This window comes from Urocampus carinirostris, chromosome 20 (genome assembly GCF_059441175.1).
Source record: "Urocampus carinirostris isolate Australia breed hairy pipefish chromosome 20, RoL_Ucar_1.0, whole genome shotgun sequence".
Taxonomy (NCBI): Eukaryota; Metazoa; Chordata; class Actinopteri; order Syngnathiformes; family Syngnathidae; genus Urocampus; species Urocampus carinirostris.
In genome coordinates, this window is record NC_142368.1 from 12586220 (window position 1) to 12604727 (window position 18508).

General features: G+C 39.0%; 1 protein-coding gene across 1 annotated transcript in view; it reads left to right on the plus strand.

Moving 5' to 3' along the window:
• Nucleotides 1–18508, plus strand: part of LOC148346281 (brain-enriched guanylate kinase-associated protein-like) — a 45187-nt gene that overhangs the window by 18474 nt on the left and 8205 nt on the right. The window contains 4 exon segments of the mRNA XM_088325647.1: nucleotides 14689–14850; nucleotides 17112–17178; nucleotides 17260–17367; nucleotides 18250–18330. Coding sequence (XP_088181773.1) covers nucleotides 14689–14850; nucleotides 17112–17178; nucleotides 17260–17367; nucleotides 18250–18330 — 418 coding nt within the window.

Genomic DNA, 18508 nt, shown 5'->3' on the forward strand with positions numbered 1-18508 from the left:
GAAAATTGTGGAGAACGGCGGATTCCGGACCCTAGGGAGCAGTGGACAGTCTGAAGCGTGTCTGCTTGTGATTGATATATATCATAAAATAAAAAGCAAAAGCGTAAGTGATGAGCTCTTACCATAACACTAATTAATCTGGCTCCTTTAAGAAATAAACTATACAGTTAGGCCTGCGATGAAGGGATCCTTAGGAAAATTGTGGAGAACGGCGGATTCTGGACCCGAGGAAGCAGAGGACGGAGTCTGAAGCGTGTCTGTTTGTAAATGGTATATATCATAAAATAAAAAGCTAAAGCGGAAGTGATGAGCTCTTACCATAACATTAGTTAATCTGGCTCCTTAAAGAAATAAACTACACCGTTAGGCCTGAAAGTATTTGGACAGTGACACAAGTTTTGTTATTTTAGCTGTTAACACTCTTTAACCCCCTTTTTTCAAGGGACCAAAAGTAAATAGACAATTGACTCAAAGGGCTTATTGATTTTCTGTTACACCTCCTTTGGAAGAAGAAATCCTCTCTTTTCTTACTTTCTCTATCTCTCAGTCTGTCCTATTCTGTTTTTCCATCTGTTTTCTCTCTCTTTTCTCTTTCATGCTGTCTTTTTCTCCCACTTTCATTCTGTCTCTTTCACTTTCTCTCTCATTTGTTTCTCTCGTTTTGTCTTTCTCTCTCTTTTGCAAAACTAAATCTCGAATGAAGTCCTTAAAACCGTTTTGCTTTCGTTGCGATCGTTTCATAACCAATTTGATGAAACTCAATTATTTCAAAATGTCTGGAGAAACTCAAAACAGGAGAGTGTGAAAAATTTGACTCCGGGACAAGTTTTTGAGTTTAAAGGGACCTCCGACTCCAAATAGTTGCTCACCCTTGTTCTCAGAGTGTTTTGAAAACCCCATACTTTTTACTTTTACTTGAGTAGATTTGTAGAGAACAAACTGTACTCTTACTCCACTACCTCATTTTGAACCAAACAACCCTGAAAAGTAAACCGTGATCCGCCGAAGCATTCTCGTTTCGTCATTTCTTCTTTGTGCCCAATTTGATCCAGACTCCAATCCAAGACACCAGTAACAAAATTCAGCAAGTCACACGTCATAATGTCTTTTTTTTCTTGTGATATGAAAGATTGAGGGCGGCGCAGCGGTCAGTGCGTGTGCGGCAGTCCTGAGGTCATGAGATCGAACCCGCTGTGCGGAGTTTGCATGTTCTCCCCGTGCTTGCGTGGGTTTTCTCCTCCCACATTCCAAAAACATTCATGTCAGGTTGATTGGCTTAACTGAAATCAATGAGCGGGTGAATTATTTGTCCCTGTGTGCCCTGCGACTGGCCGGCAACCAGTTCAGGGTGTCCCCTGCCCAGTGCCCGAAGACAGCTGGGATGGGCTCCGGCACCCCCGAGACCCTACTGAGGATAAGCGGTGCAGATAATGGATGGATGAAAGATTGAAGTAGGTGTGAGTTGTCTCCATTCAGGCAGATGCGGGAGCCGTCCCCTAATGTTCTATAAAAAGACTTGGGATGCTGAGTCTGAGGGGGCACGCGTCGCCACGACAACCGAGATCCATCCCTCGTCAAAAGGGACAGTCTTTGAGGTTGCGCCGAGGCCGTTCGTTTTATGTTAAGGGCCGCGATGTGGTTTCCTGTTGGCCTCCCGGGAGTCCTTAGTACAGGGGTCTCCAACCCGAGGACAGCGGCCCGCGGGTCATTGTGATTTTCTAATCAAATCATTTTTTTTGTGGTTGAATGAGTCAAACGAACCCGACATCCTGTATATCTCTTCTCTTTCTTTCTTCCTCTCTTTGATTTTTAATTTTTGAAATGTTTAAATTAGCCAAATCAGTGTCACTCGAGTCTCCGTCGAGCCTCCTTTCTCGATCTTCTGCCTTTTTGCCCACGTTTTTTTCCGCAAGATTTTGTGCCGGCTCCTTCCATGGGCGTGCCAAGAAAACCCCCACGTATAAAATCTTTTATATATATATATAATCGTATAAATTTTTTTATAGTAAAATGTATAAAATCCTTCAATAGTCATTCGTTAGTGTAGGCCCAAAAACATCCTGTATGTATACAAATATTAATCTACTGACATTTTCACCTATTGGTTGATCAGTAACGACTTATATGGCCAATCAACCAATGGGTGAAAAGCTCAACCCGTTTGACCCACCCCTTCATTTGCATAACATTTTGTTGCAATCAAATACAGGACGAGATAAATACTAGATAGATAACTTTATTCATCCTTGTAGGGAAATTCACACTTCCAGCAGTATCCTTGTGTTGAAAAATCAAATAATAAAGATATAGAATACAAAAATACCCAATAGAAAGTTTTGCTATAGAGTATTTACATAGTGCTACGGAAAATACACACTGTAATAAAAATAAGGGAATATGCAAATGTAGGGGTGGGGTTTAACGTGGGCTTTTATATCCCCGGGTGGAATTCAAGAGCCTCATGGCATGAGGAAGAAATACTAAAAAAAATGCATTGGATTTCTGTGATATATTTAGGTACTACGTGATTTATTTAACATGGCATATATTTCTTTCTTATATTTCTTTTATACATTTGTTTCTACATACAGAAGGATGGTTTGTCCATGTTTTAGTAGCGCTCTCATTTTTGAGTTCCTGCCGTAAATTATCGATGAGTCGGGATGACCGGTAACGGAAGGTTATCGAGTTCATCTCGAGAGGTTGAAGAGTGAATCGACGGGGAAAGCTAACTTTATTCCTAGCTTTCAAATAATTTTCAGAACAAAAACAAGATCTGAAAACGGGTAAGAACTGTGCCATAAGCAGCAGCCGTCTTTTTTTTTTTTTTTTTTTGTTAAATATATAAATCCTTGTATTTGATTTACTGGAGTCTGCTCAATAAAAAAAGGTCTTCTCTCTAAACTGCAAAAGTAAATGTATGTAAATGTATGGAGCCACTCCTTCTCTCCACCCGTAAATTGTTTATAGTCCGACGGAAGACTCTGGGCGACGACCGGTCGCGTCTCCAATGTGTCCATTAGCATTGCAGATTCCGTCTCAGTTCTAAAAATAGTATCAAGCGCATGCATAAAATATGTACTTTGTTGTGAATCCTATAGGATTACTTCAGTCTTTCTATATTTCCACGGTTTTAACCCTTAACGTTCCCAGGGCCTTTCACCAGATATGATCATTTCACAATATAGCGCCACCTCTACTTACGAATCGAAACATGTGAAACTAGATAGCTAGATAGATAGATACTTTATTCATCTCCAGAGGGAAATTCACAGTACCAGCAGTATCCTTTGTGTTGAAAAATATTATAATAGAATATAAAAATACCATATATAACGTTTTGCTCTGGAGTATTTAAATAGTGCTACGAAAAATACACACTGTCATAAAAATAGGGTTATGTGCAAAGGTGGAGGTGGAGTTAAAGAGCCTCATGGCATGAGGAAGAAATTAAACTAGACACTCTTTTTGAAAGAAAATGCGGAAATCTGTTCCAAGCCCTGCAAAAATATGACTTACGATATATATATATATATATATATATATATATAGGTCAGGGGTGTCAAACTCATTTTAACTCGGAGGGCCACACGATAGAACAAACATTCTGTCGGGGGCCGGACTAGTAGATTAAAGAGAAAGAAAAAGAGATAAAGAAATAAGAGAAAGAGGGAGGGGAAAAGGAGAGAGGGCGGGACAAAGAAAGAAAAAGAGAGAGAGGGAGAGAGCGTGAGAAACAAAAGATAAAAAGTCGTGAGAGTGGGGGAAAAGAAAGGGAGAGTAAGGAAGAAATCCAAAGAGAAATAGAAAGACAGAAGGAGAGAAAAGAAAGCGCGAAGGGTATGAAGAGAGAAAGAGAAAAGAGAGAAAAGGAAAAAAGAAAGTTGGAGCAAAATAGGTTAAAAGACACAGAGAGAGAAAGAGACAAAGAGCAAGAAAGGAAGAGAAAAAGAGAGACACAGAGAGTAAAAGACAGAGTGGGAGAAAAGGGGTGAGAGAGAGAGAGAGAGAGAGAGAGAGAGAGAGAGAGAGAGAGAGAGAGAGAGAGAGAGAGAGAGAAGTACAGTGTCTTTGTTCGAGGCACCTGGCTTTAAGTTGACAACCTGCAGCTTGTTTTTCTCTTGCGCTTCTCTGAGTGTTGTCTCGAGGGCCTTATTCAATCCCTTAACGGGCCTGATCTGGCCCGCGGGCCGCCTGTTTGACACCTGTGCTATAGGTAGAACTCTGGGAGTAGTTTAAAGTACTGTATTTTTGACTAAAAAACGAAACTATTTACCCAACATCCAAAAATCATGTCTTGATAAACGCACAAAAGTAAATAAGTACTGTGTTTATGATTTGCTTTATTCTTGTTTTTTTTTACACCATGTGCCTCTCGTTTTATGTTTATTGGGCGGTAGTCTGATTTTAACATGTATTTGTTTCATGTTCTAATGATTTTATGATTAAAAAAATATACTGTACTTTGATGAGGATTGGAACGGATTAGCACTTTTACATTCAAAACGCGTCTCTACTTACAACATTTTCCGTTTCCCAAGCTACTCCCAGAACCAATTAAATTCTTAAGTAGTCACACAAAATGAAAACCGGAAGATAGAAATTTTGGCTCTATAGGTGGCTTTGAAAGTCCTCCTTAATATCTGACCACGAGATGGCACTGTTGTCTAGTGCGTAGGAAAACCAGCAAAAGACAAAATGGCAGAAAAACATGGCGGCAAGTTGAGAAGGGATTTCACTATGGAAACGAAATACTTTTTTTTTTTAATAAAAATGGAATATTTAGATGTTTCTAAATGGGAAGTGACACTCCTAAACAAGATTGAATGATCCTGGATCATTTTTTATTCATAACAAAAGAAAAAAAATGAACTAGCCAGACCCTTAAATGGCCCCTGACTTGTATTTAATCGTATAAAATCCTTTATAGTAAAATGTATAAAAGTATACGGTACGGTCACTTGCCCAGAAAGGGTTCTAGAGACCCTGAAAGTAGACCCTTTCACTAGATTTTCTGACTAGAGGGGTCAGAAAAGGAGGCGAAAGACCAGCCGACGTGGCCCGAGATGTCCCCGTGACGCCCGTATTAACGAACGGCCTTCGAACTCACCTCGGACGTGGGCTGATGTGTGATGACTCAGAAGGGGGGGAAGCTGTTTGTGCGAATCGTAGCGATGGAGCTTGTCGCCGTGGCGACTCGGGAAATAGATGACATGCTACTTTGGGGGTTTCCCCCGTTAATCCTCCTCGACACTTTCTCCCTCCTTTCGTACTTTTCCAAGCATGCTATCGAGTCACGCAAACGGCTACATGATAATGAGTAGAGGCTAACAGCTACCTGCTAACAAGTCATGCTAACAACTACATGCTAGCGAGTCAATCCTAAAATCTACCTCCTAATTAGTCATGCTAACGGCTACATGCTGACGAGTCATGCTAACAGCGACATGATAACGAGTAGATCCTAACGGCTACATTGTAACAAGCCATACTAATGGCTACCTGCTAACGAGCCATCCTAATGGCTACCTGCTAACGAGCCATACGAATGGCTATCTGCTAACGAGTCATGCTAACGGCTGCATGATATTGAGTAGATCTTAACAGCTACCTGCTAGCAAGTCAATCCTAAAAGCTACCTCCTAACGAGTCATTCTAACAGCTACATGCCAACAAGTCATGCTAACAGCTACATGATAACAAGTAGATCCTAACAGCTACCTGCTAACGGCTACATGCTAACGAGCCATACTAATGGCTACCTGCTAACAAGTCATGCTAACGGCTACATGATAACAAGTAGATCCTAATGGCTACATGCTAGCGAGTCAATCCAAACAGCTACCTCCTAACGGGTCATGCTAACTGCTACATGTTAACAAGTCATGCTAACAGCTACCTGCTAAGGAGTCATGCTAACGGCGACATGCTAGCAAGTCAAATCTAAAAGCTACCTCCTAACGAGTCATGCTAACAGCTACATGTTAACGAGTCATGCTAACAGCTGCATGATAACAAGTAGATCCTGACAGCTATCTGCTAACGAGTCATGCCAACGGCTACATGCTAACGAGCCATACTAATGAATACCTGCTAACAAGTCATGCTATCGTCAACATAACGAGTCGTTGCTAACATCGATTTGATAACGAGCAGATCCTAACAGCTACATGTTAACGAGTGATTCCTAAAAGCTACCTCCTAACGAGTCATGCTAACAGCTACATGATAACAAGTAGATCCTAACAGCTACCTGCTAACGGGTCACATGCTAGCGAGCCATACTAATCGCTACCTGCTAACAAGTCATGCTAACAGCTGCATGTTAACGAGTCATGCTAACTGCTACATGATAACAAGTAGATGCTAACAGCTACATGCAAATGACAACATGCTAACAAGTCATGCTAACTGCTACATGATAACAAGTAGATAATACCAGCTACATGCTAATGACTACATGCTATCAAGTCATGCTAACGGCTACATGCTAACGTGTATATCCTAACGGCTACCTGCTAACGACTACATGCTAACAAGTCATGCTAACTGCTACATGATATCAAGTAGATACTACCAGCTACATGCTAATGACTACATGCTAACAGGTCATGCTAACGGCTACATGCTAACGTGTATATCCTAACCGCTACCTGCTAACGACTACATGCTAACAAGTCATGCTAACGGTTGCATGATAACAAGTCATACTAACAGCTACATGCTAACGAGTCATGCTAACTGCTACATGATAACATGATGACATGCTAATGTCAACAAGTCATGCTAAAGGCTACATGCTAACGAGTACATCCTAACAAGTTTTGCTATTTTCTTTCATATCCCCTCCAATAAGAATCCCATTTCTAACTTTTCCCTATTTTTTTTCACGACACCCCATTTGAATCACTTGTATTGACTCCCCACTGCTATTTAAAGCACTTTTATTTCTTTATTCTACCTTTTTCTCTAATCCCCCTATTTGCATCACTTATTTTCCTTATTTATCCCTTTTTTCCTTATGCCCCCTATTTGAATTATTTTCCCTTCTCTATTTTCTTCCATATCCCTCATTTGAATCACTTCTTTTTTTTTTCCCCCATTTTTTCTCCATTTCCCCCCATTCTATTTGAATACTTCTTGATTTGTGGGTGAAAATGTCATGATATCGTGAGTATGTTGTATATATTTAATCAAGTTCGGTTAAATCTCAGGTTTTGCTCCTTTTGTGTATCATGGGGTTCATGTTGGAAAAAAACTGGATTCATTTCTCCTCTAGAAGGGCATCCTAAATGTATTTTTCACAATATTTTTTCTCCATTTTTTGGGGGGTCTTTTTTTAGATATTTTTCTATTCATGTTTTGGGTCTATTTAGTGTTTTTTTGGGGGGGTCGTATTATTGGTTGTTTTAGTCGATTTTGGTCATTATTCTTGGGCTGTGTTTTTTTTTATCCTTTTTGACCTTTAAATGGTTGTTGTTTTCTTCATGTTTCGCTCAGTTTTTGTTGTCGGGTTCTTTTTGGAATTTTGGCAGTGTTTTGGTTGTCTTTTAGGGTTGACCGTTTTTTGTCATTTTTTGGGGGTGTGAACTTTGTCTTTTGGGTCATCTTTTCTTGATCTTTTATTTTGGTCGTTGATTATGTCGTGTTTTGCCTTCTATCGCTCGTTTTTGTTCACGTTTCGGTTGTTTTTGCTCATTTGTCCATCCGGGGTAGTTTTTGGGCATTTATGGGGCATTCTTTGGGTTATTGGTCGCTATTTCGACGTGTTTTGGGTCGTTTTTTGATGTAAAGTCTTACGAAACGTGTGTTTGCTTTATTTAACAGGTAGAACAATCAGACTTTAGGCAGTCGGTCTCCTGGGGGAGGCTATCGCGAATGGGCGCCCCCTACTGCTCGCCCCTTTGAACACATGACAGGGAAGGAAGCCAAACAAAGCATGAAAAAGATTTACATTGGCAAAACGGCCTTAAAAGCCCCCCGAAAACATCAGAAGAAGAGGTAAGAGCGTTTCCCATCGTCCGCGTCCTCATCTTCATGTCTCGGTCACGTCCACCAATCACACGTCACTTATGGATACCTCGGAGGGGGGCGGGGCCATCGGGGCGGGCCGGAAGTCACATGGTCGCTTAGGAGTTTTGATTGGCCGGCTCGACGAACGCTAGAATGATTATTTCTATTCATTTTTTTATGTAGTCCCTTTTCATTCTTGTTTAATATTTCTTATGAAAATTAATGACTCTGTACTTTTTTAACAGAGAAAGGAAAAAGGGAAACATTGGGAGTAAATACCAAATGTTACAATATTCTCACTTTCGATATAATATTGCAAATCATTTTCCGATACTGATATGATCCCATTTTTTTGCTGTTTTATTTATTTATTGTTTTTTGTTGTTTTTTTTGCATATGATTGTTGGTTTGTCTTTATTATATAATGATTTGTGTTATAAGGGATTTATTTATTTTTATGATTTTATCTTTTATTATTTTCTTTTCTATTTGTATTTATTGTTTTAACATTTGCTTATTAGCATTTAATTATTTGCATATTTGTTTTTAATGATGCAATTATTTATTTCTGGAATACATTTATTTTATTTTTTTAATTATTTATTTAAATATTTGTATTTTATTGTATAATCTCATCATTTTTATTTCTAGATTTTATTGTTGATATGAAATTTCTGTATTTTTAATTTTTATTTATGTATTTGTATTTGGTTATCTCGATTAACTATTATCCCATTTGTATTTGATTTTGTTTTCTAAACATTTCTATTTATTTTTTTTATTGTTTTTATGAAACAAATGTATATTATATTATGACTTTTGTTTATTGTTCATGGTTTCGTATTCAATTGTTTATTTGTATTATTTTAACATTTGATTGTTTGTATTTCACGATCTTCATTTATTTTCTATATGTTGATTTTTATTTTTTTTTAAATATTTTTACAGATTTATAATTTTGGTGATCTATTTTGGTTTTATTATTTATGAATTAGCGTTTCGTTCAATTCATTTTTTTATCATTTAGTTATTTGTATTTAATCGGATTATTTCAGGATTTGTTTTGATTTTACGATTTTAATTTCAATTATTTTAGCTCTTATTTGACTGTATTGTTTACTTGTTTTTAATCGTTATTTTTGATTACTTTTATTTTATTTTGAAATAAAGTCGTTATCTTTAGGATTCAAATTCAATTCAAATTTGTATTTAATAACGTTGATTTGGTTATATTATTCGATGGATTTTTTTAAGTAAAGGAAATCTTGACAGATGATATCCTTATTCTATTAATGAGAGAGAAGGCAATAATGTAAATTAATGAGAGCGAAGGCAATAATGTAAATCTGAAAGCATTTCTAGTGGATGATTTCGAGATACGTTTGGTTGCGGTGCAGTAAGCCGCGTGTTGAATCGCACCCGTGTAAATAAAACTCGGCTTTGTTTCTTGTTCTGGTTTGGATTCTGTTGAAAGGAAAGCAGCTTATATAATAGTGCACCCCCTGCAGGCACTTTTCATTCAGGACAGCCAACGAATGTAGATCAATCCCCGACAGGCAGGGGTCTCAAACGCAATGGAGTAGGGGGGCCTCGGAAGCTAGTTCTTAAAGGGGCGGTGTTTTTATATTTGTCCGCTAGATGTCGCTGTCATGTATATAGCACAAACAAAAACTGAGTCCAAGGAAGACTTCAAACTACGGAGAATTCTTTTTTTTTTTTTCATTTTATTTCACTTTTTCTCTTGTATGTATTTATTTTATGTTTTTCTTTCTTTTATTGTCCTTTTTTTCGTTTCATTTTTTTTAGTTAAACCAATTGTCTTTTTTCTTTTTAAGAAATTTGCTATTTTGTCCTTCCTTTTGTTTCTTTTTTCCTTTTTGAGTTAAACCTTTTTGTCTTTTTTCTATTTTTAAAATTTGCTCTTCTTGTCATTTTTCTTTTCTTTTTTCATTTTTTTGAGTTAAACATTTTGTCTTTTCTTTTTTTTAAAATTTGCTCTTCTCTTTTGTCATTTTTTTTTCTTTATTTTTTTTCCCCTTGATTCTTGAGTTTTCCTCTCATTATTTTTTCCTTTTTATTTTTTGAGGTATTTTTTTCTTTTCTGTTTTTCTGTTTTTATTTTTATTTTCTTCTTTTTAAAGAGTTTCAGTCACTTTAAGTCTCCTTCCATTTTGCTTTCAGCACTCGTTTTCAGTGGCGCGACAGAATACGGGTGGGCAAATAACACTCACTGTCCCTTTAACATTTATATCCAGGCGGAGGCCTCAAGCTATTATCCTGCGGGCCACGAGTTTGAGACCCCTGCCTTGTATAGGCAAGAGTGTTGTTGTTTTTTGCTAACCACACCCCTAATTGGGCGCTACACCCCCTACCCCAATCCATAAATAACCCAGAGAAGATGAGTCCAAGTCGAAAAATCCCATCAAGTTTGGATTTTAGGATACTTCATCTGTTTTTATTTATTTCTTACTAATGCCAACTGGTCTTATTATGCATTTTAAGATTTATTTTCCTAAGTGGCTCCAGAAGATTTCTCAAAAATGATCCACAATCTCCTTGTTCTTCTGTGAAAAGGGTTAAGGGTTAGGGTAGGGGGTAGGGTTAGGGTTTGGGATACTGTTAAGGGGTTAGGGGGAGGTTTGCTTTAGGGGTTAAGGGTTGGGTAGGGTTTGGGATAATATTAAGGGGGTAGGGTTAGGGTTAGGATGAGGTTTGCTTTAGGGGTTAAGGGTTGGTTAAGGGTTAGGGTTTGGGATACTGTTAAGGGGATAGGGGGAGGTTTGCTTTAGGGTTTAAGGGTTTGGTAGGGTTTGGGATACTTTTAAGGGGTTAGGGGTAAGGGTGAGGTTTAAGTTTAAGAGTTGGGTTAGGAGCTAAGTTATGGGCTGTGTTAGGGTTTGGTGGTTAGGGTTCACTTGGAGTTAGGTCAGGGGTTAAGGTTTGGTTAGGGGTCTAAGAGTTGAGTTAGCGTTAAAGTAGGGGGTTGAGGTTTGGTTAAGATATGGTTAAGGGTGTAGGGAGTTAGGGGTTTAGGTGGTTAGGGTGAGGTTTACTTTAGGGTTTAAGAGTTTGGTAGGGGGTAGGGTTAGGGTTTGGGATACTTTTAAGGGGGTAGGGTTAGGGGTAAGGGTGAGGTTTAAGTTTAAGAGTTGGGTTAGGAGCTAAGTTATGGGTTGTGTTAGGGTTTGGTGGTTAGGGTTCACTTGGAGTTAGGTTAAGGGTTAAGGTTTGGGTTAGGGGTCTAAGAGTTGAGTTAGCGTTAAAGTAGGGGGTTGAGGTAGGGTTAAGATATGATTAAGGGTGTAGGGAGTTAGGGGTTTAGGTGGTTGGGGTGAGGTTTGCTTTAGGGGTTAAGGGGTAGGTTTAAGAGTTGGGTTAGGGGTTAAGGGATGGGTTGTGTTATGGTTTGGTTGTTAAGGTTCACTTGGGGTTAGGTTAGGGGTCTAAGAGTTGAGTTGGGGTTAGGTTAGGGGGTTGAGGTAGGGTTGGGATACAATTAAGGTTGTAGGGAGTCAGGGGTTTGGGATTTGTTTAGGGGGTTAGGTTAGAGGTTTAATGTTAGGGTCGGTTTAGGGTTAAGGTTGGGTTAGGATTTTAGGGCTGGGTTAGGGGTTTAAGAGTTGAGTTAAAGTAGGGGGTTGAGTTGGGGTTGGGATATGATTAAGGGTGTATGGAGTTAGGGGTTTAGGATTTGTTTAGGGGGTTAATGTTAGGGTTGGGTCAGGGTTAAGGTTGGGTTTGGATTTTAGGGTTGGGTTAAGGGTCTAAGAGTTGAGTTAGAGTTAAAGTAGGGGGTTGTAGGTAGGTTTGGGATATAATTAAGGGTGTAAGGAGTTTGGGTTTAGGATTTGTTTAGGGGGTTAGGTTGGAGGGTTAATGTTGGGTTTGGATTTTAGGGTCGGGTTAGTGTTTGGCATACTGTCAAGGGGGTCGGGTTAGGGGTTAGGGTGAGGTTTAAGTTTAAGAGTTGGGTTAGGAGTTCAGGTATGGGTTGTGTTCGGGTTTGGTGGTTAGGGTTCACTTTGAGTTAGGTTAGGGGTTAAGGTTTGGGTTAGGGGTCTAAGTGTTGAGTTAAAGTTAAAGTAGGGGGTTAAGGTAGGTTTGGGATATAATTAAGGGTGTAGGGAATTAGGGATTTAGGATTTGTTTACGAGGTAAGGGTAAGAGGGTTAATGTTAGGGTTGGGTCAGGGTTAAGGTTGGGTTTGAATTTTAGGGTTGGGTTAGGGGTCTAAGAGTTGAATTAGAGTTGAAGTAGGGGGTTGTAGGTACGTTTGGGATATAATTAAGGGTGTAGGGAATTAGGGATTTAGGATTTGTTTACGAGGTAAGGGTAAGAGGGTTAATGTTAGGGTTGGGTCAGGGTTAAGGTTAGGTTTGGATTTTAGGGTTGGGTTAAGGGTCTAAGAGTTGAGTTAGAGTTACAGTAGGGGGTTGTAGGTAGGGTTGGAATATAATTAAGGGTGTAAGGAGTTTGGGTTTAGGGGGTTAGGTTGGAGGGTTAATGTTGGGTTTGGATTTTAGGTTCGGGTTAGTGTTTGGGATACTGTCAAGGGGTCGGGTTAGGGTAAGGTTTAAGTTTAAGAGTTGGTTTAGGAGTTAAGGTATGGATTGTGTTAGGGTTTGGTGGTTAGGGTTCACTTTGAGTTAGGTTAGGGGTTAAGGTTTGGGTTAGGGGTCTAAGAGTTGAGTTTAGGGGGTTAGGTTAGAGGATTAATGTTAGTGTTGGGTCAGGGTTAAGTTTGGGTTTGGATTTTAGGGTCGGCTTACACTTTTGGGTCGGTTTAGGCGTTCAGGTCATGAACAATCTATTTTCATCACAATTTTGTGAGTATATAAGCCGGCAGATGAGAGCTTTGTCATTCAAAATGTCCCTTTCCCATTTCAGTTTTGCTCGTCATCGGTTTCGTTTTGAAAAACCCTTTTAAAAAAAGTGGAACAAAGACCAGCTCCTAAAATAGCTACCTTTCCTGGAGCACATCACGCCGAGGCGCGGGCGGATGTTCTCAGAATCTCACCGAAACCCGGATGTCGTGTTATGTTCTCCAAAAAATTGGAGGACGCCTCGCCAAAATGAAGTGAGTCAACCCACTGCGGTTTAAATGCAGCAGGAGGATTTGTGCCCGGGGAGGAGCTCTGCAGATGTGCTGCCTTTTCCTCCATGACTTATTTCCCCCTACAACGCTACTCGTGCTGTACGAGTCACCCGCTGTAATCCTCGCGAATACCAATGAGCTGCGCTGTTTGGGAAATAGGCCTCTCCATCTCTTCCCTTTATTAAGCCTTCGTCTACGCTCGTCTGATTGGTCCGAAGAGTGTCCTTGGCCCCCGACCCCCGCCCACCCGTCTGTACATTCATTTTCCTCATTCCTCCCCATCTTCCCATTACTTTTATCACAAGGTGAGTGAGTGAGTGAGTGAGTGAGTGAGTGAGTGAGTGAGTGCGTAAATTCCATATTCAACAATGCATGAGGGGAAAACCACATCTTTTTTCGAATGTCTCATCTCATCTCATTAGCCGTACCGCTTATCCTCATTAGGGTCGCGGGGGGGCTGGAGCCATCTCCGGGCAGTGGGCAGGGGACACCCTGGACTGGTTGCCAGCCAATCGCAGGGCACACGGGGACAGACAACTCACTCGCTCAGTCACACCTAGGGACAATTTGGACCGGCCAATTCACCTGACATGCATGTTTTTGGAATGTGGGAGGAAACCGGAGTGCCCGGAGGAAACCCACGCAAGCACGGGGAGAACATACAAACTCCGCACAGGAAGTCTGGAGCTGGATTTGAACCCACGCAGGAGGTTCCCATGACATGAACTGTGCCGCACATGCGCTAACCACTGCGCCGCCGTGCTGCCCTTTTTTCGAATGATTATTTATAAATAAATATACATAAATACAGGCAGCTCAGTGGTTAGCGCCTGTGCAGCACAGTTCTGAGGTCATGAGATCGAACCTCCTCTGTGGAGTTTGCATGTTCTCCCCTTGCTCGCGTGGGTTTCCTCCCACATTCCAAAAACATGCATGTCAGGTTGATTGGCCTAACCGAAGATCGCTGGGACGGGCTCCAGCACTCCCGCGACCCTACTGAGGATAAGCGGTGCAGATGATGGATGGATGGATGGATACATAAATACAGGCAAACTATGTCCCGTTATAAAGGGGCATTGTGTGTTATTTAGCGCCTCCTAGTGGTTAATTATTAAATTATCTATTCATTTTTGGAGAATTCATTCAAAACAAGCAAAAATACATGAACTATCAATGAAACATGCATATTTAAATATGTCAATGTCTATTAGATGCAGCACGGCGGCGCAGTTCTGAGGTCATGAGATTGAACCTCCTGTGTGGAGTTTGCATGTTCTCCCCGTGCTTGTATGGGTTTCCTCCCACATTCCAAAAACATGCATGTTAGGTTAATTGGACGGTCCAAATTGTCCCTAGGTGTGAATGAGCGAGCCAATTGTCTGTCCCTGTGTCCCCTGCCCACTGCCCGAGGATAGCTGGGATGGGCTCCAGCACCCCCGGGACCCTACTGAGGATAAGCGGCGCAGATAATGGATGGATGGATGGATGTTTATGAGAGGTCTTTTTTTCTTCTTTTTTTTGGATCTTTCTATATATCTACCTCTGTCAATCTCCCGGTGAGACTGTTTTTGTTGGTTTAGCTGGTTGCTGGAGCAGAAGGAAGACCTGCGCAAGCGTCTTTCCTTCACCACGCACAAACTGGAGCTTCTGCAGAGCGACTTTGACGCCACGCGACAGTTCCTGGAGACGGAATTGCGACGGGCGCAGGAGGAGCTCGACAAATTCACGGAGAAACTCGGAAGGTGAAGAGAAAACCGGGCACGTGTTACGTACGAGTAGGCGGGCGGGAAACTGGCGAGAGGGAGAGGCCGTTTGCTTCTACGGGTGCATCCAAAGATTTAAAATGTCTCTTAATTTTTCAAATTTTCTTTCTCGTTTTCTCTTTTGTTTCTTTTTTACATTTTCTCTCTTTTTTACCCTCTCCTTTTTTGTTTGTTTATCCCTTTTTTCTCTTTCATCTTTTTTTCTTCCTTTTCATATTTCTTTGGCTTTCTTTTTCTTTTTTTGCCCCTTTTTTTCTTTTATCTATTTATCCTTTTTCTTTTTTGTTTTCTTTGAAATTTTATTTTAATTTGTTGCATTTTCCCTTTTTTTCCAGTTTTTTTTCTTTAGCTTCTTTATTTCCTTTTCCCCTATTTTCTTTGTCTTATTTTGTTTCTTACTTTTTTCCTATCTTTTCTTTTTACCCATTTTTCTTCCTTTGGCTTTCGTTTTTCTTATTTTTTTCTTCAATCTTTTTTCTTTCTTTTTCTTTTTTTATCTTTGATCTATTTTTCTTCCTTTTGTTCTCTTCTCTTTTTTACTTTTCCTGTTTTTTTTTTCATTTTTCTTTTACCTTATATATTTTCTCCATATTCTTTTTTGTTCCCCCTCTTTCTTGATTTTTATTTTCTGTTTCGTTTTTTTCCATTTGTGATCTCTATTCATTTCTGACGTATTGAAGATTTTATATATTCTTTTTATAAAACATATTTTAAAATTTCAAATAAAAAATAGATATTACTGCACTTTTATTTTGTAGAATTACTCTAGTTGTGTTTTTGTAGTATTACTGTAGCTATATTTTATAGTATTTTTGTAGAATTTTTGTGGTGTGGCTGCAGTTGTATTTTGGTAGTATTTCCATTATAGAATGTAGTATATGTCTAGTATCTTCGATGTATTACTCTAATTATATTTTGGGGTGTTTTGTAGTATTTTTATAGTATTCCTTTAGTTGTATTTTTGTAGTATTTTTTATGGTATTTTGTAGCGTTAATCTAGTTGTTTTTGTGGTATTTTTTATGGTATTTTTAGAGTAGGACTATACTTTTATTTTGTAGCATTTCTACAGCAGTATTTATAACTTATTCTTACCATGGCATCAATTTTATATCATATCTGTAGTATTTTTGTAGTATGACTGTACTTCGAGTCTGTATTTCTAAAGTCACATTTTTGTAGTATTACTATAGCTATGTTTGCAGTATTTATGCAATAGTATTTTTGTAGTTATTTATAGTATATTGGTTGTATTACTACTTTTTGTGGTGTTTTATAGTTTTTATAGTATTATTCTAGTCGAATTTTTGTGGTATTTTAAAGGTATTTTTATAGTATAACTGTACTTTTATTTTGTATCATTATTATAGTTGTATCTTTGTGGTACTTTTACCATGGCATCCGTAGTATTTTTATAGTATTACTGTAGAAGTACCATGTAAACCGCTTTGGGAGCTCTTCAGTGACTTGAAAAGCGCTATAGAAATGCAGACCATTTAGCATCTTGATTATCCTCAAAACGTTTGGAAGCAGACTCCCTATTGGTGTGTGAGTGTGTGTGAGAATGGGTAAGTGTGAAGCACATTGTAAAGCGATTTGGGAGGTCTTCAGTGACTTGATAAGCGCTATAGAAATGCAGACCATTTACCATTTAGCATCTTGATTATCCTCAAAACATTTGAAAGCAGACTCCCTATTGGTGTGTGAGTTTGTGTGAGAATGGGTAAGTGTGAAGCACATTGTAAAGCGATTTGGGAGGTCTTCAGTGACTTGATAAGCGCTACAGAAATGCAGACCATTTACCATTTAGCATCTTGATTATCCTCAAAACGTTTGGAAGCAGACTCCCTATTGGTGTGTGTGTGTGTGAGAATGGGTAAGTGTGAAGCACATTGTAGAGCGATTTGGGAGCTTCTTTTTTGTTCATTTCTGTTCTTTTTATCAATGGAAATGAATATATGTAGTCCTTTAAATAAATAAAAATTACAATTTGATAAAACTAAAGCGAAAAAATGAATCAAAATCCAAATATTTTGAATAAAATAAAAGCTAATACAAATGTTCATAAATATTTCAAAGAAGAAGAATGAACAAAAGCATACGAGGAACTCAATATACATATATAGAATAAACGATGATGTAAAAAGGAAAGAAGGAGCATTGATTTCATAAAAATGGTTTTTTTTCCCGAACCCGACCGATTTGGGATTTCGCTCATTCCGTATTTTCTCCGGCGTTTCAGAATCCAAAGCAGTTACTCGGCGCTGCAGAGGATCAACCAAGATCTGGAGGAGAAGATCCACAGAGATGCGAGTGCCGTTCCGTCCAAAACATCCCAAAAAACCAAAGATAAGAAGGTGATAATGAGTGATAACGGGCGATGCCTTCAGGCGCAGCAACGAGAGGAGGAAAAGCGAGCGCTGAGCCGGGAGATCCTGCTCCTCAACGATCACCTGATGGAGGCCAAGCTCACCATCGACAAGCTTCGGGAGGACAACGTAGGTCGCCGTGGGGATCACCTAGCGAGAGAGGCCGTTTTGCTGCTGCGGGTCCCCCCAAAGACCAACACCCTGTCATTTTTCTTCCTTTCTTGTTTCCTGTTCTTTTTTTCCATTTTTTTGTTTCTGTATTTGTTCAGCTTTCCTCTGTTTCTTCTTCTTTGTCTGTCCTTCTCATTTCCTTTTTTGTTTCTTTTTTTTCAATCTCTTATCCTCTTTTTTTTCCCCAGTTTTTTTTTCTACTTTTTCCCATTTTCTTCCTATCTCTTTCTGTTCTCTTTCATTTTTTTGTTTTTCCTTTTCCTTTTTCTCCCTTTTCTTTTCTTTTTCCTGCTTTTTATCGTTTTTTTTTCCTTTTGTTTTTGTTTTATGTTCTCTTTTAACCTTTTTATTTTTCTCATTTACTAATTTCCCCCGTTTTCTTAATTTTTTTCTTTTTGTTTTTTTCTTTGTCTTCCTTTATTCTTTTCCTTTTTTTTCTTTCTTACTTTTTCATTTTTTTCTCTCTCATCTATTTATCTTCATTTGTTCTAAGCTTTCATTTTTTACATTTTTCTTTTCCTTTCTTCTTTTTCCTTTATTGATTTCCCTGTTTATTTATTCATTCCCTTTTCAGCGGCTTCCTTTCTTTTGACCCTTTTCCTCATTTTTTTTCTTTTTCCTTTGTTTTTCTTCTTTTCTTTATTTTTTCTCATTTTTCCTTTTCCCTTCTTTTCTTACAAAAAATGAGAAGAACAACAGTATGTCCCTTAGAGTCTGCATAATTTGTATCCTTCCTTCCGGTTTTTTTTAGCTGTTTTCGGTGGCACAACGCGATCCAGCGATTTCAAGTGGCCAGATGTTACACACTGTCCCTTTAAACGGCCGCTTTGTACTTTTCAGGAGGTTTACCGCAAGGACTGTAACCTGGCTGCTCAGCTCCTGCAGTGTAACAAGTCCCTTTATAGGGCCGAACTCTCTGAGGTGAGTACGTTCGAGTACCGCTAAAGAAAAAAGTACATTTTGAAGGACACGATGTAGTATTTGGCACCCCCTAGTGGTAAAAAAACAAACAACATTCATTAATAAAAATATATATTGATTTTGTTAGGAATTTTCCCTATAAATTGTTAGGTGAAAAACTAAATTACAAATTTACCGT